The following is a 27,710-nucleotide window of genomic DNA, read 5'->3' on the forward strand; positions in this document are numbered from 1 at the left end:
TTGATCATTCGTGTTATCTTTATCTAATGATCCTCTCATAAAAAGGTAACGATAGAGCATATCGTCACCCAATAATGAAAAGATTCAAACCCAATTTGGGGATTTGTTAATTTTATAAATTGCAATTGGATCTCCGCAAAAAATAAAAAAAAAAGTTTAATGTACTCTTATTCATTTTATTTCACATACCTATAGTTTATTATTCCTCTAAAATGATTAATTAAAAAAAACAAACCTTCCGCGGATGTTTGCAGGAACAGCTTCCGGATGTTCCATCGCTGCAGCACTTACGAACTGCAGCCTGCTGTTGCATCACTGCCAAACCGGTCGGCGGGTAGTGATGCTTTTCCTTGCATTGGTTCTGCCTCCGGAAGAAAAAGTTTCTTCGGATTTTTCCTCCAGCTTGTGCCTGAGAATAAAAAAACAATTTCAGTTTTCCACAATGAATACAAAAACGTATTTTACTTACCCTCATATATCCTTCTTCGAAGCCTTCGTCTTCCGGTTCCAGTTTCGTAACTGGACGAGTCATAATAAAATTTGCCCGACCTGATCCGGGAGAAACTTTTTTTTACACAGTTTTACAACGCGTGTTGATGTGACAGCGAAGAAGTGTGTGCGTGTTGCTAAAATACTCAATTAATTCTGAAGACCATTAATTGTATCTTTCTTAAATAGTTCTCTATCATTTGATTGCGTTGCAAAATTAATCATTTTGTTCCTAAGAATATTCATCGTATCTTTCGGGAATAATATTTTATCCGTTCAAGCAAAGGCACATTTAGCCAAGATGCAATATCGAACGTTACTATTAATGTTATCAGAATAGAATGATACGGAAGATTCAGCGTACAGTATTGGCTCATGCGGGTTATCAATCAAAGTGTTCATGTTCATCAGTTTTTCGGCTATTTCAGGAGAGTATGTGCGGAGGGTATACATGGCACCTCGAGCTTCTTTGATCGCTCGCACATGCCTCGCGTTCGAGTAACCAATAGCTGTTTTGACGGAATTCCCTCTCAAGAAAGGGTTCTGTGGGAGTGAAGGGCGGTTCCCTTTTCGTTGCACGTCATCACTATCATAGCCATCTTCGTTAAATCTCATTCGGAGCTGGAGAACACGGAGCACTCCATCGTTTTGAGGACTTCTGCAATATGACGGGAGTCTGCTAGTATCGAGGTCAGGAGGGTCATCATTACTACCAATTCCTATACCCGCCATGACGGGTTTTTTAGTTAGACTACACCACTCTTAGTAGATTTGTTTGCAGCGGTACGCTTCAGAATCAAAGATGGACACTAAAGAACTGGCAACTTAGGCAGTTGACCTTGAAGTTGTATCACCGCGTGTTTTTCTGTAGCTGATCAGTGCCACAAAAGAAAATGATTCACGACTTTAGCCAAACTTCCACTTATTTAAGTCGGTTTTTCGAATAACTTAACATTCCCAACGAAGGGATGACTTTTTCTGGAAATAATAATCTCTTAACAGAGATTAGTACACTTGAAAACCACCAAAAAAAAAAACTAAGCCAAAGGTAGACACAACCGATATCGAGCAGTACTCGATAAGAACTGATCTTGAACTCGATCATTATAACTTCCACTACTTTCGATATTTCAATAACAATTCTTGATAACAATTAAATTCCAACTGATAATATCAAATTCCAAAAAACACATAGGTAATTGAGAAACCGAGAACAAAAAGATTTTTTTTAAATGGTGTTTCAAAATGTTTTAAGAGAATCAAAACAAACATATACATTCTGGACAAAGATTGAGTAAGATTGAGGAATCAACGGTTGCCAGAAACTGTGAAACTTCATTTCAATTCCTGCAACCTCCTCTCCAACAGATCCGCATTCAACCGGTGCATGCAGAGATATTGACCATTCAAATGCAGCACCGGAATGTCGTTCCGATAAAGCCTAAGGTACCGTACATTTTCCTTCTTGGTAATGTCCACCTTCTCCAAGCGATAACGGCCGGAAAAACGCACCTCCAATTCCTGCATTAAATCGTTACACAGACTGCAATGATCGTGGGTGAACAGCGTCAGAGTAGGCAATGTTTGCTGACCTGTCTGGGGATCTTTCGGGCTGGGATTAGCTCTGAAAAAAATGGATTTCGGAGGAAGTTGATAAGGATTAGGGGTAGAAGAGAGAACGAAAAAAACAGCTTTAATTTGTTATAAAATTCAAACTTTTATTTCACGGTTACATAAGAAGGTTGATAAGGTAATAAATGCACTTTCAAATCAAATTGATAATCCCTGATTGCGTTCTAGAACGCTGTTGTACAGCATCTAGTGGAAGCACTTGTGTGTGTTTGAGGCTAAAGGAAATCTTACAATTTTTCAATCAGGATCGAGGAAGCGCCACCGCCTCCGTTGCAGATCGAAGCGCATCCGATTTCGCCGGCCTTGAGTGAATGCGCCAGATGGGTAACGAGACGTGCTCCGGACATTCCGATTGGATGACCTAAGGAAACAGCTCCCCCATGGATGTTAACCTTCGATGGGTCCAGATCCAATTTGCGCTGATTGGCCACAACGACTACCGAGAAAGCTTCGTTGATTTCCCACATGGCAACATCTTCTTTGCGGACTCCGGTTTGTTGAAGAAGTTTCGGTACAGCTAGGGCAGGGGCGATTGGGAAATCGATGGGGTCAGTTTCGGCATCAGCGAATCCAACAATGCGAGCCAGAGGTTTGCACTTAAACTTCTCGGCAGCTTCAGCGGTCATCAGAATTACGGCTGAAGCTCCGTCGTTTAAGGTCGAGGCATTGCCAGCGGTCACGGTACCACCCTCTCGTTGAAACACAGTAGCGAGTTGACCGAACTTATCGAAATTAACCCGTTTGTATTCTTCATCCTCCTTTACGATGATATCTGGTTTACCACGTTTGCCGGGGATTGTCACCGGAGTAATTTCGGCATCGAAAGCCTTGTCAGCCCAGGCTGCAGCGCTGCGTTTGTAGCTGCTCAAAGCAAATTCATCCTGGTCCTGTCGGGTGATACCCATTTTCTTAGCCGTATTCTCAGCACAGTTACCCATGTGGAATTTGTTGTAGACATCAGTCAACCCATCAAATACTATTCCATCCTGTAGCTGGACTCCTCCATAGGGAGTCGCACCACGCTTCAAATAGTAAGGCACATTCGACATCGATTCCATGCCGCCGGCCAGAACCACGCTGCCGTGACCCAACATCAGTGTCTGGGCTCCGAGCATAATACTTTTCATACCCGATGAGCACACCTTATTGACAGTGGTGCAAATTGTGCTCTTGGGCAGTCCAGCAAAAATAACGGCCTGTCTAGCCGGAGCCTGACCCAATCCTGCTGCATTGACATTACCAATGTAAACCTCCTCAATATCGCTTCCAGCGATTCCGGCCTGCTTCACTGCCCCCTGAACGGCAACAGCCCCAAGTTGGGTAGCCGATAGCGACGAAAGAGAACTCTGGAAGCTCCCAATCGGAGTACGAGTAGCGGCCACAATGACCACATCGTTTCGTTTGGTCGAATAACGACGAACTCCCTGGGCCAGTGCCTGAAAAACACAATACAGACCCGATTAGTTCCAGGTTTGATTGATTACATAAACATCTTCAGTCGCGCCACGATACAAATGGAACAAGTCAAAACGAATAATAATAAGCTTACATAGTAATGCTAAGAGGTTAAACCAGATTTGAAACCGGCCTTAGTAACAAGACTTTAGGAAGCAAAACTATACCATATTCTTACCTGATTTAGTTTCAGTAACATTTCGATCTTTTTTTTAACTAAAAAAACTTATGAGATGTTCCTGGATTTTTGTGGGCAGGTCGTTATCAGCCAAACAGAACTTATCTACGTCGTATGGTTAGGGAAATTTGGCCAAATTGATATTAATTTATTCGGCCGAGCAAGCACTAGGAGCAACGTGAGATGCAGACAAGCAACTGAGAAGTTACCAACACCGGGAGAGCAGGAATTTCGCCTTTTACTTATCGATTCATTCTTTTTCGGTTGATTAGGGGACGTCACTAGGCTTTTCTTAAGTGTTTTTTCCTTAAATTTTTGGATAGAGAAAAATAATTTGAATTATTCAATTCTCTTCATGGTCGTTTCTTTAACCTCAATGTCACACATGCAAAGTTTTGCAGGGGTTTTTCCTGGATGAAAATGCATTGATTTGATTCTTAAGGCCGTTTTCAATCTAAATCTTAAATTTGAATCTGAAAACTGAAGTCTGAATCAGAAATCTAAATCTAAAATTTCAATCTGGAATCTGCTTTATAAAACTGAATCTGAAAGTTGAATCTGGATTTGAAATCTGAATTTAGATCTGATTTCTGATTATAAAATCTAAGTCAGAATCTGAATCATCTGAATCTGTAATCTGAATTTTAAACCTGAATTTGAATCTGAAATCTGAATCTAAAATCTAGTCTGAAATATAAATCTGAAATCTGAATCTGAAGTGTGAATCTGAATACTGATTCTTAAAAATGAATTTAGATTTTAAATCTAAATTTGAATAAGACTGTTTCTGAAATCTTATCTCTAATCTAAATCTGAATTTGATATCTAAAATCTGGATCTGAATTTGAAATCTGGATCTAGAATCTGAAATCTTAATTGTTGGGAGGACACCCCTACACAACCTTATCACCATCATCATTATCAGTGGGCTCATCGTCTGACACATTCTGTCAGAGCGACTGACGTCTACCACCCATCAAGAACACCAATTGTGCAAGACATTCGAATTCACCACTCTAATCAAGAACCACACCGTTTATTCTTTTAGTTTTATCAATCGTGTAATAAAGTTTTTAATATGTTAGATGTATAAATCATCGGCCTATTTATTATACAACATAATTTGACACATCCTAATCTGAAAATCAAATTTGGTTTTGAAAACTGAATCTGTAATCTGAATCTGAAATCTTAATCATAAATTATTGATTTTTGCTGTATTTGAACTGAAATATCGAATATTATATCTGAAAACTCAATTCAAAATTTTGGTCCAGATTTCTGAAATTTCGATTTAAGATCTAAATCCAAAATCTAAAATTAAACAACACCCCTATTTCAAAGAAACTGACAGACAGCAGACTTGACAGTTTCTCTGACGGAGAGAGAAAACTTACAGCAAGTTCGTGGAAAAGTGGAAGTGGTGTTCTGTGTGTGAGCGGATGAATGAAAATTGTTCGTCTGTTTTGTGGGGATTTTTCCTGTTATTATTGGAACGAAGAAAAACAACTCCTTTATTGATTTGTTCGAAAATCTAAATTTAAGCATAGTTTAATGGTTCAAAATAGTTGCTGAACAGAGGCTCAAGTATGGTGAATTAAGCTGAACGCTTTTGTGGATCGATGAGGGATCGAAATTGATCGCTTTTGATGATGATGAATTTGGTCAAAATTGGAATCTACGTTCTACCGATCCAATTTGTGCGTGAGAAAATCACTCAATCGTGAAGGGGGATTCCATTTATCGAATCTGCTGTTATCAGAAGTGAAATCGAATTGATTCGCTAACAAGTGGTAATTACTGGGTTTGAGATAGTCTAGTAAACGTTTGAATAACTTCCTTATGATTATGTTTTAGGTTTTCAAGTTCGCCCTAAGGTCGTTCGACGGGCCATTTTTGGAAAGCTCAAAGTGAGAAGAGGAAAAAGGGTATCACAAATAACAAAAAAAAATCCCTTCGCTAGCTAACTAAACCGAAGAGGAAAAAGGCAATGAACATCGAACTAAATCGACTGAGAACATTTTCGAGCTGGGAACACGCAGAATGGGCCATCGGGAATCAGTTCGAAGTGCTAGCCAAGGCCGGATTCTACGCGACCGAGCAATCCCTCACGGTTCGGTGCCACTTCTGCGGGGTCATCGTGTTCCTCGGGAACTCTTCCGATAATGTAAGTTTCAATTTTTATTGAGTTTGCTAACTAACATTTCAGAAAAATATTTAAACTTAAAAAATTCATCTTCTTTTTGTAAGCTAACACTGCCCCAAATTTTTTCACTAATTATTCAAAAAGGATGCTTTGAAATCCTGTTGTTTTGAAAAAGTTTTTTAAAATAACTGGAAAATATTCTTAATTAATATCTTTTTTTTTAACTGAGTGTATATTAAAATTTCACTATCATTCGAGGAATATAAATCATCACAGATTTACTAGGTACTTAATTCAATATATGAAATACAGATGAGGTTAACGTAAAAGTTTTGGTACAAACATTCGAGTTTTTGTGAAACTTGGTTTTAGATTACTTGATTGATAGATTATATTTCTCTTCGTTTGTAACCTTTTTCATTTATGCATGCATTGAGAATTAGTTTAAGAGACATTCTATCAAAAGTCCAGTAAATTTTAGAAATGTTCGAAGCTTCGCTAAGTTCTTAGTCTTACATAGGGATGGCGTTCCAATTTTAACCAGTTCTTTCTACATTGTCATTCATTTCTTGTTTGCAATTTACAGATCGAAGAAAAGCATCGGGAACTGAGCCCAAACTGTGACTTTCTACAGCACCCGGAACGCACGGACAACGTACAAAACTACAGCGCGACGGAACTGAAACGGGAAGAATGTCGCTTGGCAACGTTCGCAAATTGGCCGGTGACTTACGTGACCCCGGCAGCGTTGGCCAAAGCTGGTTTCTACTTTACCTTCAATGCTGATCAGGTAAAATGTGCCTGGTGCGAAGGTATCATCGGCCAGTGGGAAATCGGCGATGACCCTTTTACGGAACATAAGAAATTTTTCCCAAATTGTGAGAAAGTTATTGCCAATAACATAAGCCCAAATCCTATCTTGGATGCAAGTATCGGAATACAGCCGGTAAAACCACCCCACAATGCACAGTTTAGCTCCCTAGACTCGAGGATTAGATCTTTCGAAACGTGGACAATGGGGCACATTCAGAACCCGGAGAATTTGGCTCATGCTGGCTTTTATTATTTAGGAAGGGCTGACGAGGTTCACTGCTTCTACTGTGATGGAGGGCTACGATTTTGGCTGGCAGATGATGATCCCTGGTTCGAGCATGCTCGGTGCTTTCCAAAGTGCCAGTTTGTCCAGCTGGTCAAAGGTCAACTTTTCATAGAAAACGTACAAAAACAGATTAACGATGGCAGCAGCGGCAGCAATCAGCAGCAGCAACACTTACAAGTTTCGGGTCAAGTTTCTAATGTGATAACCTTGGATGAGGCTCTTTCAACGGAACCGGTTCAGCTAGCTCTTTCAATGGGACTTAACGCTGGTCGTATCCGTGCAGTTACCAAAAGACAACTGGAAACTACAGGACGACCGTTTACGGACTCGCAAGTCCTCATCGAAGCCGTTTTGGATGGTCAAATTCAAGACGAAGAGCTAGAGCCCACAACTTCCTCTCGTATGGATCGACGCATTGAAAACGAAGTTTCTCGACTCTTGTGGAATGCAATCTCATCTTCAGCTAATCCCAACATGTCGTCTTTCCAATCCACCTTTCCTACCGACATAGATACGACCCCCGAATCACCTCCAGCTGAAGATGCAACAGATCAAGCACCTTCCAACTCAGAGAATAATTTCCTAGCAACTACAACATCTCGTAGATTAGTAGAGGATTCTCGACCCTCAGAACATAAAACCATCGTACCTGATCCATCGGCAACAAAACCCGCCGACGGACGCCAGATCAGTGGCACCGGGGAGCTCAATGATACTCTGCGACTTGCGGAAGAAAACAAACGATTAAAAGACGCACGTGAATGTAAAATTTGTATGTCCGACGAAGTGGGTGTCGTCTTTTGCCCATGCGGTCATCTTGGTAAGTCTTTCAATATCAATCATATCCCGATAGATGTCAATATTATTTAAAAAATCTTCAACTTTTAGTTTCCTGCGTTCAATGTGCGCCGGCCGTTTCCAGCTGCCCAGTTTGTCGTGCGGCCATCAAGGGACGTGTTCGAACTTTCCTATCCTAAGCCCGAGCTGACGAACCTCTCATTTGGTTGGTATATGTTCACATCTGGTGAATGGATTTTTGCGCACCGGTTTATCGAAACACATGGATCGTGTACCAGGATTGAAAAAAACAGTGTTAAGCACTTCATCACCCCGGCATTACGTGTACAATTGATATATCTATTTAAAAAAGTATGGAAAGCATAATCTAAAAATAAGAAATTTATTTATCGTTAGTTGAAGGTACCTAGATAACAAAAAAAAGAAAGATAATCCAGGATCGATAGTTTCTTTTAAAAGCTAGTTCGAATAAGTTTGATGAAACAAAGGTTTTAGGCGACTAAGTCGTTTAGATTCAAGGACAAAAAAATGCAACCGTTTTATTGATTGAACAGAGTACCCCCTAGTGGTTAGAAAAAGGCAAACATATTTTCTTTTCCTGTGACTGTGCTGTTTGAATAGTATTAAAACACTATTGATGGCAGAAATGCGAATACAATAAACAATTGTAAAACTATTATGAACTGAGCGTGGTTTTGTTATAGAGATAATAGTCCTTTAAAATTGTAGATTGATATTCATAGAAAAAGTCTAAAGCATTAACAATAATTGTTATTAGCTTTCTCAAACTAAATCAACGCTAATGCTAGCAACCAATGCTAGAGACCAATTTAACATTATTTTCTAAAACGTTAGAATAGCGTTCGAACCTTTTGATTGCGTTTTCTACAGATGACGCAAACTATAATTTACACAAAAACTATAAAACTAACAACTGATTTGATTTGATGATCGAATACCTATTGTTTTCTTCGAAATCTTATTAAAATCTAGCTATCACATATTTTTTATGTTGTTTGGTTAGAATTGTTTAAAATTCCTTTAATCTTATAAAAAAATCAACGTGATTCAATCAGTAGTTTTTTCATCTTCTACTCGTAAAAGAGTTTAAAAATTGTAAATTTGAAACCGCTAAAGATTAAGATTTAATTTTATCACAGCTTTTCTATTTGAATTTTTTTGGTATAGATTCCCTTCTTAACCGAACAACTTAAAAACAAAATCCGTCGATTTGGCAACCCCGCTTCCATTTGCTAATTTTTGAAACACACCACGCCAGCTGCCATATTTTGACGTTTCTTGTATTTCGGCTCTCCCTCTCTTTTCCTCTGGCTGAATGCTGAGCTGAGATTCTCTCAAATTTGTTTTGTTTTTGTTATTTCCACAAACGCTCTCAGATTTTCAGCTTTTATTGCCGAGAGCGAATCTCAATAAAACGACCAATCAATCAACGCTCTTCTCTCGTTTTAGACGAAACGCAAAAGAATGAGCGAGATGGACACACAGAATGGAGTGACCAGAATAACGAGTTTGAGGAGAAAGAATTAAACCATATTAAATCATTAAATTTTATTAAAATTTTATTCTTCAAAATTTAATTAAAAAAAAACAAAATAAAAAAAAGAATTTTTTCAATGAAAAATTAATAACAATTTCAAAAATTATAATAATGGCAAAATGACCAAAATTTAAAAAAAAAATAACAAAAGTAAAAATTTATGAAAAGTAATAAGAGGTCGAACGTCCTATATTTTTTATATTTGTTTCAAGTTTAAAAAATATTAAGTATTTAAAAACGTTATTGTCACTGAATAAAGAATCAATTACGATTACAAAAATAACAAAATGTCCAAAATGATCAAAAAGTTCAAAGGACAAAAATAATAAAAAAACACAAAAATTTAAAATCGCAAACGTGAAAAAACAACATAATCATAAAATAACAAAACAAACAAAAATAAAAAAAAGACAGAATTACCTCATAGTTTTTTTTTTTTTAATATACAAGGTAGGCTATTCCTCTCTCTTTAAACGTATTGGTAAGAGGCCCCGGAAAAAGTTATGGAAAAAACTGGCAAATGTATGTGTTAGGGCATCCCGAATAGAAAAATACTGTTACCAAACAGTTACTATAATAGTTGTATAATTATTCGGAATAGCGTAAAAAAACTATTAGAAAACGATAACTGACATCGTAAAAAACATTCCACTAATTGTGAATTCCAAAACGACGGTCTGTTGAATATGGCGTTAAGTTATGTTACTGTTAAAAACTGTTAAAACACTTATATGAAAGAACTGTTTTGCAAAAGGTTGAGATAACATCCAAAAAACGCTCGTGTAAAACGTATCCTGGTTATCAAACTGTTTTCTTTACAGTTTTTTTTAAAGTTCTCTTGTAACCGAACATTTCCAGTAATAGGTATAACACGATTAGGCAAAACGTTTTTTCCTACGTTTAATGGAATCATACGGGAATGTGGCACGCACACATGTGCAAATTTGTATACAGGGGTTTCGGATCTTTTCATAAAGCCATTTTTGTTTTATGAAATAAATTTATTTATTACTTAGATTTCTCACTTACTCTTTCTCTCAACGGAAATGTATCGGCTTCAAAATCATCTGTCCAGAATTTGTAGTTGATAGCAAGCCTACAATCGTCCCACCCGACAACAGGTGCAGGGAACTGGTGCCATCGTTGTTCCTGTGCTACCGGGAACCTTATTTTTCATCATCCTTCATACGATGAATATGCGCGGAAACTGATCTAGGTTCCAATTGGCTACAAACCGTCTCACCCGTCTGGAAAAGAAAGTGGCAGAGATCGCCAACGACGGTCCCATCCTGCCATTGGTTCCAGCACTATCCTCCTTTGGATAACGATTGATCGGGAAACTGAAATAAGAAATTAACAGTTAATAAAAATTTACGCTAGAGATAATATAACATTTTCAACTTACGGGATCTTCCGGTAGCTTAAAGGGAACCAAATATAGCTGAAACACTCGGGCCCCGGATGATGGGTCGTTCACTAACAAATCCATTATTTGGTTTTTTTTCCTCACGCCGTTTGGGTTCTTCTCACAAATGGATGTAGCTGCTTCTGCGGGGCTTCTATTTGGGTAAAGGTGAGGCTGATTCATGGCTAGAAACGCCGACAAAAATTTTGATAACAGGTGATAACGTAAATAAATTTGCACAGCAGCAAAACAAAACAAACTGCACTCAACCAGACAGTGATGCCAGATTTATAGATTTTATGAGTTTTCACCTATTTTAAGATGAGTAAATATAAATAATTATTCTTCCTATTCAGCAATTCGAATTATTAATCTGAGAAGGATGAAGTTTATACAATATGTTATAATGTGTTATGTCTTGTAACATGTACCTACTATTCATTTTGTTTAAATAAATGCTATCAAGTAACCGAGCGAATTATATAATTTAAAAGTTTTCTTTGAAGTACTGTGTTTGAATTTAAACAATATCGATTACCTTGTTGCAATAGTTTCAATTCAGCCGCAAGGTTTTTAAATAAACTTTACGTAAATAAATCACAATGAAACTAATGTGAATAATGTCAAATATTATATGATAAAACTGAGAGTAGACAACTAAATTTAATTAAGCTTTATTAATTATTAAGTAAGTAATTAATTAATTAATAAATTGAGCAATTAAGTTTATAAACATCGATCACAGTTGTACTGGATAAGTTTTCCAATGACTGTCCGCCAATTGAATCGTTGATATAAGTCGCGAATGACAAAAAGATGTTAAAACGACTTTAATCGAAACAAAAAAAAAGTAGCTTTGTATCTTACATTTTACTGCAATCAACTATAATGAATCTGCGTTTATTTTTTTATTTTTTTCAAATCATCTGGCATCTCTGACCCGCGTGTCGGTCATTTTTGACAGAAGACATGAACGCTTTGCTATATGGTTTGAGAACAGTTCTACGATTATTAATAAAATTGAAGTAAATCGTTCAACCATTTATTCACTTTTCCAGATACCATCATTTATTCACTTTTACGTTAATTTTAAGTTCTTATCGTTGTCGAAGTAAAGTTTAAATTAATAGCTACGTTTACAGAGAGAATTACTTTTTCTGGAGCCGTAAATGTATCGTATTGACTATTTAGGATATAGTTTTTTAGTATGCGGGATCTGTATTCGTCGTCTATTCTTGAGTCTTATTTATACAAGAATTGAACCAAAGAAATTAGATCCGATCCAATGAAAAAACTGGCAACTGCACTCGTGTTCCATTAACTGTCAAACGGTTTAGAACTGCGTCAAACTGGATCCAAATCTCATCAGTTTTGGATCAATCCTTATACCAGCTCTAAAAAAAGTTGAGTTGAAACTGGTATAATGGATCACCAATGCGGTTGCTCGGGTCGGAATTTGGGTCTAAACCGGCTATTTGGACCACGGATACAGGTGCTCTTAGGGCGTGAAACACCCTACAACAATACCGCTGGGCTCACTGCTGGCAGCCTCTCTGTCAGCTGATCGACGCGCCAACCAGCGGGTAGAACACAACAACAACAACCAATCACTTTATGTTTTGTTTTGTGAACGTTAAGTCGCGACGTATTTTATCGTCCAATAAATCGTATATTTTAATATGTAGAGTTAAGTAACTACGTGCGTTCTGTCTTTGTATCCGTACCTACCCCAGTTCACAACAGTGGCGACGAGTCGGTCTCGTTATTATCGCGGAATACGCTAATTAATCGCGAAATTACGTTCCCCACGCGGAAAAGACGTCGGTGTGTGATGGATTCGAGTGATCCTAACCAAACTTTGGATCAATCCGCTGGATCAAATGGGACCATCAACGGGCTCCCCAGTGGACAGCAGTTTCACCCAGCTGGCATGCAGCAGCTTTTCATTCGCCCCACACAGTTCGGTCAACAGCCACCGACGGGACTTACTCTTCAGTTCCCCGGGCAGCAGCAGCAGCAACAGCAGCAGCAGCAATCATCGCACCAGTTTTCACCTTCATCCGACGCACTCCTCACCCAGCTCCTCCAACAGCAGCAAGCATTTGCGACACAAATGCTGAACCAGCAGCAAGAATTCATGCGGCAACAGCAGGAAATGTTCCTCCGCACGCTGGCATCGATAAATGTGCAGGTACCGTCCAACCCTGAGGTGATCCTTGATTCACTTTTTCACCATATCAAGGAGTTCAGGTATGATCCGGACAATCACATAACGTTCGCGGCATGGTACGCGAGGTGCAAAGATTTATTCGAGCAAGACGCTTCCCGGCTCGATGACGATGCAAAAGTACGTTTGCTCCTCCGGAAGATGGGTTCAGCCGAACATGAACGGTATGTGAATTCCATTCTTCCGAAACTACCGAAAGACCACCAATTCGACGAAACAGTTCGGAAATTGGGGGTCTTGTTTGGTGCTGCCGAATCCCTTATCAGCAAGCGTTACCGGTGCCTCCAAACAACGAAAAAGTCCACCGAAGATTACATTTCCTATTCATGCCGTGTTAACAAAAACGCGGTCGATTTTGAGTTGAGCAAATTAACAGAGGAGCAATTCAAATGCCTATTGTTTGTTTGCGGTTTGAAATCGGAGTGTGATGGTGAGGTGCGTACTAGGCTGTTGGCGAAAATCGAGGACCGGAACGAGGTTACCCTGGAGCAACTTTCGGAGGACTGTCAGCGGCTGATGTGTCTAAAGAGAGACACAGCGATGATCGAAATATCATCCGGATCATCATCATCAGTGCAGTTAGTGAAGCGGAATCAGCAGCGAATTCTGAAAAGTTTTCCGAAAAAGGTGAAGAAAAACAGTGCAAATAAAAACATTCCCCCAACCCCTTGTTGGAAGTGCGGTGCAATGCACTACACTCGTGAGTGCCCCTACATGGACCACAAGTGTAGTGATTGCGGCAACAGTGGACACCGAGAAGGTTACTGTTACGAGGAAAAAAGTGAAAAGCCCCACCACAAGAAAAAAATTAAAACTTTTTGGGCAACAACAGTGAAAGTGAACAACGTGCAACACAAAAGAAAATTCGTGCAAGCTAGATTGAACAGTGCAGAGGTGAAACTCCAGCTGGACACTGGATCGGATATCAGCGTTATATCGAAGCGTGTGTGGGAGAAAATTGGTAAGCCTCCCACCACCCCTGCACGAAAACAAGCCTTTACTGCTTCTGGTGCCCCTCTGCCACTGCTTCGTAAGTTCGAGTGTGACGTCAACGTTAACGGTCTGCAGCGCCGTGGCACATTTTACGTGGTCGATCAATCGCTCAACTTACTCGGTATCGATTTGGTCGACGCGTTTGGATTGTGGTCAGTGCCGATTTCTTCGTTTTCGGCATCTAGCACTTCACTACAGCGCCTTTCCACCCACAATCGAACGATTCGTGGACAGTTTTGAATCAGCCATACGGAAAATTCGAGGGGGAGAAGTTCCGTACCAATCAGCGAAGCTTTGATTTGTGCACATTCTTCTTGCCCTACCGGTGCACAATTCTTCATGCCCTACCATGCCCTGCCATGTTCTGTAGGCCCATCAGCCAAACGCAACCGGAGCTTCAAGCGCCATAACCCGGTGGCTCAGCATGTTCCAAAGCTTACATTGTTCGTTCTGCTGCACGCTTGGAACTGATTTAAAAATAATCATCGTTGGCTTCCACCAGCGCATGTCGGTTGAGACCAGAGATGCCAATGTGCCTGATTTTTCAGGCATTGCCTGATTTTTCGAGGCTCTGCCTGACAGCCTGATAAGCCATTGAATTTCCCTGATTTTTTGAAAATATGCCTGATTTTGCCTGATTTTTACGAATGTGATGAAAAATGGGTAGTGAAGAACTGGATTAGGTACCATTGCTGAAGTTAAAGAGTGAAAATGTGGCTGAATCAAAGCAATCGAAAGATTCCCTTTAATTATTATTTAAAAATGGGAACTAAAAGGAATCTTTCTATGGTTGAGTAGAATTATTCAACCAAGTAGGCTCACAACACAATTTTTTTACGGCGGGATATTCATCCCTTAGTGAAAATGTAGAGTGATGACCAAAAAAAAAAAAAAGATCATCACTTTAAGCGAAATTTCCGTTACCAACGTAGCCTGATTTTGCCTGATTTTTATTTCACCAGTTCCCTGATTTTTGAAAAAAAATGTTGGCAACCCTGGTTGAGACCCAAGTCTGTCTCAAGTTTTCTCACCGATGTCATCGTTATTCTCCACGTCTCCTTCTCCCTCATCATCAAGCTCTGCTGACCATGTGGAGTTCATATTAGCGAACGAACAGCTGTGCAGGTGCCTCGTCGTTCTTCGCGAACCAGAAGACCGACGATCCGGTCACCCCGCACCGGCTGTATTAAGGGAGGAGATGTTAGGGCGTGAAACACCCTACAACAATACCGCTGGGCTCACTGCTGGCAGCCTCTCTGTCAGCTGATCGACGCGCCAACCAGCGGGTAGAACACAACAACAACAACCAATCACTTTATGTTTTGTTTTTTGAACGTTAAGTCGCGACGTATTTTATCGTCCAATAAATCGTATATTTTAATATGTAGTGTTAGGTAACTACGTGCGTTCTGTCTTTGTATCCGTACCTACCCCAGTTCACAACAGTATGGAATTTTCAGAAAAACAATTTTTTCTACAAATTGGTAATCATTAAAATTATGAGAAAAATATGCACTGATGCATTTAAATGTAACAAACAACATTTGGCTTTTCAGCACAGCTAAAAGTAATGTGCAATGAGCTTTTTTGATGATCCAAAATCAAAATTTTCTGATACTTTTGTCTTGTGTGGTCTTTTTCTTGTGCGATTTAAATAAAAACTCGTTCAAATTGACTTCTCATCACAAAAATATAAAGTCTTTTTAGATCATTCATCAAATCTTAACCATAAATACAAGAAAATATCAACAACAAAGAGGGACGGCGATGAGAATTGGCCCTTAATGCTCATTATTAATGGTCCGGAACAAAAAAATCAATTCAAAAATTTGTTTCCGATGAACCCGAAGAATCAGTCATCTTACGCACTTTTCGAAAGAATCAAACGACGAACTTCGAAGCAATAAATAATGTTGATTTCAATTCTATATAAAACTGCCAAATTTTCATAATTATTTTTTTGGTATGCAAGCATACACGGAGCTTTGAAGTGAGGTTAAGCGCAATGGCTTACCTGTTATTTTCCATGTACTATGGAATTACCTATATAACTAAACAAAAAGATATGTTTTCAGACCCAAAAGGATATAAGGCTCTGAATGAAATATTCCAGAATTGGTTTCTGAAATGACTCAACTTGCAACAATTTAATAAATTGATTTGAAGGCATCCCTAGAAAAATTACAACTCAAATAAGCTGCACAAAACTGGTCAGTATGTTTGGTCACCCTCAAACTACAACGATCGTTTCGTCGGTTTCGTCAGTTTTAAGAGAGAATCCTGCCTGATGAGCATGAATGAGAGCGTCAAGCCAGACCAGCTGCAAGCAGCGTTGCCAGATTGAAAACCGCTCAAGTCCGTAGATTTTAGGAAAATCGAAAAATGTACTGATTTCGGCAAAATAAAGCTTGATGACCTTTTTTTTTTTTTTTGGTCGTCAGGTAGAATTTTCAGTTATCCGCAGAATCCCTTGAATTTTCGCGATAATCCGTAGAAAATCCGTAAGAAATGTTAAAAATCCGTAGATTTCGAGCATCGATCCGTAGCTCCGTAGAAATGCTGAAAGTCCGTAGAACTACGGAGAAATCCGTAGATCTGGCAAGGCTGGCTGCAAGCTGATGTTTTGCTTTGTTGTTTGCCAGAGCTGAGTTGTGTTTCCATCGTGAGCGGGTTCGGTTTGCACTGGAATTCCCCGGGCGCCGCGCGGTATTTCGTTCCTCTCTCTCTTGGTGTTTTTCGAAGCAAGCAAGCGTTGTGCAAAAGCGTTTGTTCTCTGTTATGTTGCTGATGTTGATGCTGACGACGGGTAACGACGACGACGACAGGAAGGAGTGTTTGGTGCAATACTTTTAAGATTTTTTTTCGCGGTGAAAAAAGGATTTTTTGGTCCTTCGTCGCAGTTACGAGTCGGGTATTTCTGTAACTAACAAGTTATTGCGTTTTTGTGTTAATCGATGAACAATTGTCGTTAGTGAAAATGATTACGGCGATCGTTTCGCGTGTTGTGATGTGAGTAATGTTTTCGGTTGGTGCGATAAGCATCCAAAAATTGTGTGAAAAAATAATCGAAAAAAAATTCGATGAAGATTGCGATGGAGTTTGGATCTTCCCGAATAAATGGAATACAATGGCGTGAAGGCTGTGTGGAATGGAATTTTCGGCGAAATCAGGAGGAATTTTATCTAATGGTAGCCCAGTCAGTGGATATCCTGACGGAACAGCGAAGAAGAATGGAGCCCACAATCGATCGATAAATGAACGGGGAAATAGGTCTCTATGGCCCCTCATACCCCCAATGCTCTCGCAAAGCTTCAGGCAGGAGCCGTCGATTTCTTCGTATCAGAACCTCTGGCCTAGGCGAATGTTTCTTTCTCCACCAAGCCGATGGTGCATGTTTGGTTCTAGAAACAGGTTTAGTTCGATCGTTAAATTTTGAAATTCATGTGATGGTTTGTTTGTTTAATGGTGGCTTGATAAATGTTTGATATGTTGCTCATAGTGAGGCTGGAATATATCGAATGATTAAAATGCAAAAAACATCTTGAGAGTAAGTAGATATCTACGAAGAAAAAAAATAAATTGTGCAATTTGACTATCTACTGGACAACAAGGTTGATAATTTAAAGAAAATTAAAATCTTAATTGCTGGAAATAAGCTTATTTTTAAGAAAAAGCAACCTGAAATTTTATGATTACAACTTAGAATTTAAATTCTTATATTAAACCCTCATGGCAGTCATATGTATAAAATTTAATAGAAATTGCTTTGTTCATTTTTCTTGAGCGATATTTATTTAAATAAAGCGATATCACCAATGTCGCACAAACGACAAACAACCAAATAAACATCTACTTCGACTTTGTACTTCTATAACTTTAATCAAATCTTCTGCTTAAGAAAGATCACCTATCATACTATTGTTTGACAAAATGTGAGCATTCTAAAGTTTGTGTGGCCTAAGATACAGTAATTCTACGGAAATCGGACTTTTGCCATTTAAATTGCAACATCTCAAAAACAACGCAACACCTATTATTGGAATTTTTGCAGAATATTTGTTAAACTTAAAAGCTAGCATTTGAAGTTTTCTGATAAACATTCCGATAATAGGCGTTGCGTCGTTCCTGAGATATTGCAGTTTGAATGGCAAATAACTGTATCTCACGCCACACAAACTTAAGATTGTGTCAAATAATAGTTGATCTATCTTACGCAGAAATTCGATCGAAAAATATAATCAGGGTATAAGGTTATAGAAGTTCAAAGTAAAAATGACAGTGTGCGTGCTTCCCATTTCTATACATTTATTTATTTATTTATTTTATTTATTGTTCACGGTCTACGATAACTCAATATCACACAGAGGGATTTTCTCTTAATCTACGCTTAAAACTATCCTTACTTATATTAAAGTCGAAACATGAATACACTTGGTTAAAAAGCTTACAAGAAATATCAAAGGGGTTATAAAATTCATTTCGTCTGTAATTCATCATCCTTAATGGTTCGTAATTGCGCAAAGCGCGGGAGGGGCATGGAATGGTATCATTTCGATCAGGTTGGTACTGTCAATGTTTCCAGATAAAATATCAAAGATGAATACACGCAGAGGAGTATTATATGAGATCCGATTGGTTCGATTTTCAGGATTCCGCAACGATTTATGAACGGTATTTTATGTGAAAGATTCTTGACGTAGAATTACGTCTAAAGGCAACACTTTAGAGGGCAAATAGAAATTCTCGATCAGATCCCGCGTTACGAAAATAGCTTCATTGATTGATTGATTGAAGTGCGTTTATTTGTTTTTCTTCATTGAAGGACATAATTTATAAAGCCTGCTCATCGTTGATTGGCTGGTCGAAAATAAAAAAAATCTTTGATCGGCATTTGAACCCCACCAGTGGTACTCCTACTACGATATCAATTTGCAGTTTACTTCAGTAGCAACCTGTGGAGCAGCATGAACCAGCTGCAGAGTGCGGGAAGGTCGCAGTGGAAAGGTCTACCAAACATTGACTTTCCCATATTTCATGATATTATACTGCCCCTATTCGCATCTTAATCCTATGTGTAAAAATTGCAAACCAAGAAAAACGTTCATAAAGTTTAAAACTTGTTTTTATGAAAACAATCGTATGAATCATTTGTTGGTAAAACCTATTAATAGTTCGGATAGAAAACACTTCAAAGAATACTTTTGTTTACTTCTGCGCTAATACTTTAACTAGTATTTACGGAGAAATTACAATATAATACTCTTGTAATTCATATGCGAATATTCTTAACACTCGAGCAGAGATTATACTGGATACCAAATTCCACTTCATTCTGACCGTCCGTTTTTACGTGATGGTTTAAGAAGAAAACGCCCTAATTTTTATACATAAGATAAGCAGAAAAGTTGATTTTGTATGGGAGCCTCCCGTCCATGAAAAATGAGATTCTCGAAACTATTATAAAAACCATCTCTAACCAAAAAAAAACCCTCGGATACCAAACTTCACTTTATTCCGACCGCCCGTTTATACATGTACATAACAGATAGGCAGAAAAGATGATTTTGTATGGGAGCCTCGTTCACATGTAACACCAAGCCATGGAAGTGTATCTTTGCACTAATGAAACCTGGCCATACGGAACATGTATGTTTAATTCTCGGTTCAGGCCACTGCGGTATCCTATGGAACGAAGAAGCAGACCAGCTAGCTAGAGAAGGATCTCAGGGCCGGTTAATTGGACCTGAACCTTTTTGCGGAGTATCGAAGAGTGCCTTGAATATGGAAATCAAAAACTGGGAAAGCACCACTATTATCTCCAACTGGAGAACAGCAGCATCTCAGGCGCTCGACTCTCAAAAAACATGTTGAACTTAAATAAGCACGAGTTAAGTACTTACACAGCTCTCTCGGCCGGACATTGTCCAACAAAACAGCATCTCGAAAGGATAAACATTATTCAAAACGATGACTGTCGGTTCTGCGGGTTCGAAAAAGAAGCTGCAGAGCATCTCCTATGCAATTGCTGCGCCATTCTAAATAGGAAAGAGCGTGTACTTGGGGCAAAGTTAATAAGCGCACAAGACATACGGTTGCATATCAGCCCTAAGAAGGATATATCGTATATCTTAGATGTCATACCCGATTCGGATAAAATGCTTAGTCAGCAATCAACTGTCACTTCAACCCATAGTGCAGGTGAGCCTGATAGCACATTATATTAACGCGGGGTAATTACCACTAAAGATAAACTACTGGTCAGAGTGGGCTCTCCCCCACAAGAAAAAAAATGGGAGCCTCCCTTCCATAAAAAGTGAGATTCCCGAAACTATTAGAAAAACCATCTCTGAGCCGAAAAAAAAACCCTCGGATAACCCTCCATTTGTATACATAAGATTATAGATTTACTTCATTTCCCAACTACAGTTTCCTTCAATTGTATGCTTTAGCGCTGAATTTGGGCATGGGACTTATATGCGAATGTTATTCCCATGAGCACACCAAGGTTCATTTTTTTTAACGAAATTTTGGGAACAAACTTCGAATGAAAACCTGTTTTATAGGTAAATTAGATTGGAATCCATCGATACCTCAAAAACGATAAAAATGCACATGAGACTCATATGCGAATAGGGGCAGTATAGTATCTTCTCACATGTCACATGTCATCATCGCATGTCGCAAGGTTAGATTATGTCACAGGATCGAATCGTCACGTAGTCAGATTATGTCACATGGTCGGATTATGTGACATGATAACGTTATTATCATGGACAAAATTTGTCGCATGGTCAGATTATGTCGTATGTTCACATTTTGGCACATGTTATGTACGTCATCACATCACATCACATGTCACATGCCATCACGTGACTTCCAAAAAGAAAGAGAGAAGAAATAATGATGCGTGTCGTGTGTTTCTTGGTTGGAAATTTTCTATTGATAGTAGTTCGCGTTTGCTAATCACGACACCCATCATTATTTCGTTTTCGGCTTGGCTCTCTGCCCGAATCACCCCCCACCGTACCTACTCGGAGAGCAAACAAACACGTTCAGCTGAACGTGCTGCTTGTGGTTCTAGAAATTCAGGAATGATTTTAGGTTTATAATTTTCATATTTTTGTGAAATCTCACAGCGTAAATTGTTGCACCTCACTAGAATGTAGATTAAATTTGCTATCCAATGAATATACTTTTTATGGGTCCAAACAAAGTAAAAGCACTAAAAATCCGGGTACAATCTGACGGTGGAGCAAGAGCAGATGAAATTTCAATTTGTAAAAAAATCACGCAAAGTAGTCAACTTTGAAAAATTTCAGTAAATTCAATTTTTGTTGCATCACAAAATCACAAATGTAAACACAACAAAATGTTAGAATTAGAATAAATTTTGTAGTCATATTTTTTCAAAAACTCTACCATCGCTCAAACAGTTTTTACTAGCAAATCGAATGAAAAGTAGTTTTTCCAGGTCACTTATTTGAACTTTTTGTGACTCTTTCATTAAAAAAAAAAATTAAAAAAATATATCTTGGCTTCATGACGTAGACTTTAACTTCAGCTTTCATATGCATCATATGCAAATATTTTTTTGGACGTAAACTACAGCAGTTTTCCTGAGGCATGTTTTTTCGGATTTTTTTTTTCTTTCATGCTGAATAACGAGAAAACTTGTAGCTTTAGCTATATATAATGTTCTAAACATTTTACAAGGTTTCTATTGATTTAAGATTTATATGAAATTATTTATAATTCAAACGACTTAGATAAATTTTACTTTTGGGGTGTCAAATTGACACTCTAAGTCGGAAAAGGGAGTTTTTTTGTCCAGGCTTCCAGGGTTCGTCCATAAAAAAAAAGTAAAGATGCAATATTAAAGAACTTTTGAATTCATTTAGGGTCCCCGAAGAAATTTTTGTTTTTTGAAACTTCTGAAAAAAGTTACAAGCCTTCAAACTTGCAATAGTGTCAAAATGTAATGCGGATGAGGGTTAAATTCTATGATTTAATACTAGAATTGATCACCCTATCAGTCTCTTCATTATTCATCCGTTTTAATATTTTTTTTTTGTATTTCACATTTTAGTTGCAACGAAAGTTCGTTGATAGCTCTTCAAATTGTTCGAATAAAACCTCACAAAAAATGAGAAAAGTTCTATAACCTTTTTTTGAAGCAATCGTGAAGGTGTTAATATAAGTGCCCTTAACTATAATGTTAATTTTACATTTTGTTTTTTGACAAAACACCATTCATCGATTTCAAGAATTAAAGCTATTCCTTGTGTGTGATCAAACGCATCTGCGAATGTTTTTCAAAATTTATGTCTTAGAACCTTTGAAAGCTCTCAGCAATATAAACGCAGTCAGTTTCCTAGTCTCCAGGAACAAAAGTGCTACTGGGGTTGTCACGATTCCTTGCCGCCGCAGTAATATTATTATAATAAAAAAAGCCAATAAACTCTGCCGGATTCAGCTCCGAGTCCAGTCCTCGACATTATTAGCTCAATAGAGGTCATCCCACGCCTTGCCTCGCCTGGCCGGTAAATTTCGTACGCCAAGATGCAAAGACAATCGTTCTGCAAGTGTTTAGGCAGAGTGTTCCTGTAGTTGGCTTGGCAATGTACTTCACTTGTACTTGTGGATTACAAACGATCAGGAATATTGTCTTGTAGTTTATGGGACACGAGTCCATATTTTTATCAATAAATTATACTTGACATTTAAATAGTTTTAGTAACTTAAGACAAACTTTGACTACGTTTGTAATCGTTAATCAAGAACTCTTAAACTTCCTTATATCCCGATGATCGATCCATCGCTTACCTTAGGAGTTATTCAAAATGTCAGGCGACAGTTGGTCTGGACCACGGCTACGTAATATGTTTAATTTTAGCAACAAGTTTCCTAATCAAGCCATAGTGACTTTCGTTTCGACTTCCAAGCTCTGTTCGGTCACTTTCTTCTCCATATCGGTCACTTGCAATGGGACCTGGAAACTAGTGTCAGTCAAGTGGTTCCACCAAAACGATATTGTACGTCGTGGAAGCTATTAGGGGCAAATAGAATATTTCTGGTTTTTGTGTTTGTGCTGAGCGCAATATTCAAATGAACTATACAGTCTGCCATAAACAGAGGAACCGATTGTGCCGCAGAACCAACTTTGACTGGGTTTTCGATTAGCGACCTTCTTCAGCTGCAGTTCAACAAACGCTGCGTTGTGACGACGTTGTTTTCCTCAAGTGCGATTGGTATTTTGGGAAAAATTTATTATATGATTGAAATACGGATAAGATACAAGATAATTTCGATTGGTTTTAATCATTTTAACTAAACAAATCATCGAAAAATTGGTAAGAACCTTGATATTTATTAGAGATGTACCGAATAGTGGTATTCGGCGAACGGCCGAATACCGAATATTGACCTTTTCAACTATTCTATTCGGCCAAACGAATATTCGGCCAAACGAATATTTTATTGAGTTTTTAATGAAAAAACAAAAGCGATTATTTCAAATTCCTTCCATTTCTCCCACTTTAATGCCCTTCTGAGTCGATTATTTTCAACCAGGAAGGACATCAGATGACTTGTCGCTTCTAGGGCGTTTATCAACAAGCAGATTAGGTTCCTGTGAAATCTGGGACAAAACTATTCGGCCAAATACTTAGCTCAACTATTCGGTGTGCCGAATATTCGGCTTAACGGTTTTTTGGCGATATTCGGCGCCGAATATTCGGCCGATCGAATATTCGGTACATCTCTAATATTTATCATACAAAGAGTATTTTTCAAGGATGCCATCAAAGAGTAAACGCAAATAACAACATGTTGGTAATGTTGGTAATCCACCATGGGTGCACGGATTCACCGCAGTTTCTGCCAAAGTATGTGCTCACATGCATCCCTTAGATTATTATGTCCGACAAATCTCCAATGCAGCGCGCCATCATACCCGGACCCCATGGCTTCGTATGAACTGTTATGGATGAATGTATTGTGTTGATGTAGGTATATTCTGGAAGAATGAATCAATCAGGTGGGCTAGTTTACTTACAGGTATTCCGGCATCCGTGTATATACCTGACCAGCTTGCAACTGATTGAACATTCCTATTATATAGTCAGTTATAGAATGAAACACAACTTACCTGTCGGCAACTTTAGGGAATCGAACCCAAAAGTTTTTCTTGCCGATACCGGGAATCGAACCCAGTACGCCTGGCGTACCAATACCAGACTCGCGCCAGCCTATCCGCTAGACCACATCGGCGCTCTAGTAAACGCAAATAACAACATGAACAGATAATAAAATAGAGTCCATTCTGGCAAAACTCTATGCTTGAAATGATTTTGCCTTAGTCATAGTATTCCGGTCATTGTTCGACGCCTGAGTAAATTATGACTTTCTGGTCATATCAAACCTAAAATGTTTCCGAAGTACCCACCGTAATTGCCCTATTTGGCCTGCGAAGTTTATGGCTGTCAGACATGTAGCAATGGGATGGATGCAGAGATAGGGTCGACTATTACACAGCTGTTTAAAGAATTCAGTCGAATTGGCACGCCAAGATTGTAGGTGAGCTCAAAAGCTCATTTCCGTTCCAAGCCGATGGTCACCTGGCGGGCTGACAGGTCGTACCGAAAACAGAAAAAAAAAATTACCCGATACGGTTGAGGGCTGTTACTTTGTCCACTTTATAAGATAAGCACTTCGAGTTATATTGAATATTTCGGTGTTGAGTGCTGGTACTGGAAATTAAAAAAATAAGGTTCCTGTTTCGAAACAAAAATAAATAATCATGAAACCATACCTCTTATTAAAGAAAAAATCAGGGTACCCGACCTCGTTGATTTTACAAGTATCATTGCTGTCTGGTTCTAGCCTAAGCTTGCCAGATTGCCCGGTTTTATCCGTGTTCGCCCGGATATTTATAAAACAAAATTTACGAAAAGTCCGATCCGGTCCGGTTGCCCGGAATTCATTGAAAAAAGCCCGCATTAATTCACCTAATTTCGCAAATCGAACAAAAAAAAAACAAATTATGTGATATACTTTTTGTTATTTGTATGTCCAAAACCGATTTTTTAAGCATTAGAATCTGTGGAGAAAATCATTTTTTTCCTTGATTTTTCTCGAATTTTTTGAGTTTGACCAAATTTGTCACGATATTGCTCGGATTTTTGGTCGACAATTTTGAAATCGAATGTCCGGATTATGCCATACATGCTGGACAAATTCTGGCAACCTTTTTCTAGTCTTATAACATAGTTGGAGTTTTTTTTGACTATCAGTTTCACCCAAACTGTGACTTAAAAGCATCAGTTTTACGCTCTACGATGTACAATGCCGTACATGAAAAGGCAGCTGGACTAAGTTTAACTCAAGAAACTATACTAACTCAATTTGAGTTTAATAAATTGATTTTAAAAATAAATTGAGACGATTTTTCAACTGGTCAACTTGACCTTTCTTGACTTTCTCAAATTTTGTATAAAATATCCGAGCAAGTCTAGGGTACTGGGTATATCCCATATCCCGAAAACATTTTTTTTCCAACACGAGTGAAAACTTGCTCTAATGTGCGAGATTTGACCGAGCGTGCTTTTTTTCCTTCTTCTTTGTTATTCAGGAAAACAAACAAATATGGCAGAGCAAAAAAGATGCATCTTGCTTAGATACAAGTGCACTCATAGAAGAGGTTTTAAGAATCCAATGCCTATTTACAAAAATGATCTATTACTAGAATAGTTTGTTTTTGATATTTAACCATTCTCTGTGCCGAAAATGCGCTAAAAAGTGTACTATACCAAAGATGATATTATTGAAAAAGCACCACTACATTCAAGCGGAACAAGAAAAACATTTTATGGAATTTCCATTCTATTTTTTTTTAATTTTTTTTTTTTGCATAGAGGTATATATATATATATATATATATATATATATATATATATATATATATATATATATATATATATATATATATATATATATATATATATATATATATATATATATATATATATATATATATATATATATATATATATATATATATATATATATATATATATATATATATATATATATATATATATATATATATATATATATATATATATTTTTTTTTTTTTTTTATTTATTTAATAAAACCTTACATAACTACAAATCATTATTATTACTATAACTTTAGGGTATTTTCCGCTTTTAAAAAGGTTCCAATTATTATTCTAGTACTCTGAACACTTTCACAACTACCTCAACTATGTTCAGCAATGCTGAATACAGAGAGCAAATATTTTTTTTTATTATTTTTTTTTTAAATAAGCTCAATCAATGAACTAATTGTTTCTAGTGCTAAACTATTTACTTTTCGAGCGGTACGATTTGATACTTCGGCTTTGTTGTTGGTTCGTTTCCGTTCTAAGCAGTTTGCACTTGCTTCTTGTTCTTTTTTGTTGTACTTCCAATGTTGAAACTGTGTCTGGTGAAAATATCGGTGTTCCAACGTCAGAACCATTTGATGAGTAACTCTCAGCGTCTTCGTTTTTCTGGGGTCTCCTTCCACGCTTTTGAATACGTTTCCATTGCTGCGATGGTGGTAACTCAGCTTCCGTTCCAGGTGCTAAACTGGCTTCCAATTTCTCAGCTGTACTCTTTCCGACGCTCTCCTGTTTGGTAGGTTCTTCCGGTTCTCCTTGTTGCATTGTATTCTCCTGTGAAGCTCTTCTGACAGCTGCTATTGTTCTGCGAGAAGAGCTTTCGGCACTTGGGAGTTCACTTATTAGGCTTTCCTTTGTTCGATCATCATTCTCTTTTGGTAAAGGCACATTAACTATATGAGTTCCAGCAGCGACACTGCTAAACAAACGACCTTGAACCGAATCACGTGGGACATTCCGTCGTGGGCAATTGGCTTTCAAGTGATTAGTGCCTTGACACAAAAAACACTTGCTTGACATTCCATCATGGTACAAACGAGCCATAAAGTGACTGATACGAAGTTGGGGAGGTATCTCCTTGTTGATCTCCATGTACACACCCCTCACTGTCGAGAAAACTGGGTAACCTGTTCTTGGGTGATATTTTTCACGAACTTGATGTCTGATCACTCCAAATGATGACAAAGCCTTGTAAACGTCCCGATCTTCCAGTTCTGGAGGAAGATTAAAAATCCTTACATATTTGAAGTTAGATCCTGCTTCACCCATTTCTACTTCAGTTCTGGTTCCATTCGCATACACAAAAGATACTACTGGTTGAAGATTCCGCACGTATGAATTCAGCAACGCCTCGTTCCTGAATTTGATTAAAATTGATCGAGATTCCTTATCTTTGTGCACAGAATACAAGTCTTCTGGCTTGAAACACTTGTCTTGGCAGAAATTGAACATTTCTGCCTCCGTTGGTTCTGCTGCATCACTTCCGAAAGAAAATCGAATAGTGTTGATCCGGATCTTGGATTCGGACATTTTTCCACGTGATAGCTTTTTTCTAACCTAAAAAATCAAAATCCCTTATCACATATATACATTTTCACTCAAGCTAAGAGAACTCTACTGAGCAACTGTGCTCTTCGACGTCTTGTAGTAAACTGTATTGAATAATTCATCAAAAAAGAAAAATAAATAGTGAGACTCGAACTCACTGCAACATCTCATCTCGGCTTGCCAGTCCGATATTTTACCCAGTGCGCCATTTGAGTCGGTTAGCAATCGAAAGTTTATTTT

General features: G+C 38.1%; 4 protein-coding genes across 5 annotated transcripts in view; 3 read left to right on the forward strand and 1 right to left on the reverse strand.

The window, feature by feature from the left end:
* Window positions 1-1,785: 1,785 nt before the first annotated feature.
* On the reverse strand, window positions 1,786-3,961 carry LOC129747189 (acetyl-CoA acetyltransferase, mitochondrial-like). 2 transcript variants are annotated; one of them, XM_055741238.1, is made up of 3 exons: window positions 3,755-3,961; window positions 2,353-3,557; window positions 1,786-2,113 (listed from the first exon to the last, which is right to left on the reverse strand). In XM_055741238.1, the coding sequence occupies exons 1-3, from the start codon at window positions 3,773-3,775 to the stop codon at window positions 1,825-1,827; spliced, it is 1,515 nt and encodes a 504-aa protein (XP_055597213.1). In that variant the 5' UTR covers window positions 3,776-3,961; the 3' UTR covers window positions 1,786-1,824. The 2 variants fall into 2 exon arrangements, with proteins under 2 accessions (XP_055597213.1, XP_055597214.1); XM_055741239.1 differs by lacking the exon at window positions 1,786-2,113 and having other exon boundaries at window positions 2,182-3,557; window positions 3,755-3,960.
* A 1,207-nt stretch (window positions 3,962-5,168) lies between these two features.
* Window positions 5,169-8,446, forward strand: LOC129747188 (baculoviral IAP repeat-containing protein 7-A-like). Its single transcript, XM_055741237.1, has 4 exons — window positions 5,169-5,547; window positions 5,612-5,921; window positions 6,487-7,819; window positions 7,888-8,446. Exons 2-4 carry the CDS (start codon window positions 5,745-5,747, stop codon window positions 7,974-7,976), a joined length of 1,599 nt encoding a protein of 532 aa, XP_055597212.1. The 5' UTR covers window positions 5,169-5,547; window positions 5,612-5,744; the 3' UTR covers window positions 7,977-8,446.
* Window positions 8,447-12,591: 4,145 nt separating this feature from the next.
* On the forward strand, window positions 12,592-14,220 carry LOC129742937 (uncharacterized protein K02A2.6-like). The gene is made up of 2 exons (XM_055734874.1): window positions 12,592-13,768; window positions 13,820-14,220. Exons 1-2 carry the CDS (start codon window positions 12,592-12,594, stop codon window positions 14,218-14,220), a joined length of 1,578 nt encoding a protein of 525 aa, XP_055590849.1.
* Window positions 14,221-16,646: 2,426 nt separating this feature from the next.
* The window catches only part of LOC129746169 (receptor expression-enhancing protein 4-like), an 86,903-nt gene continuing 75,839 nt past the window's right edge, over window positions 16,647-27,710 (forward strand). Inside the window, exon 1 of the mRNA XM_055739694.1 lies at window positions 16,647-16,989. Coding sequence (XP_055595669.1) covers window positions 16,958-16,989 — 32 coding nt within the window. The 5' untranslated portion in view covers window positions 16,647-16,957. The remainder of the gene's footprint in view (window positions 16,990-27,710) is intronic.

Source organism: Uranotaenia lowii, chromosome 2, assembly GCF_029784155.1.
Source record: "Uranotaenia lowii strain MFRU-FL chromosome 2, ASM2978415v1, whole genome shotgun sequence".
NCBI lineage: Eukaryota > Metazoa > Arthropoda > Insecta > Diptera > Culicidae > Uranotaenia > Uranotaenia lowii.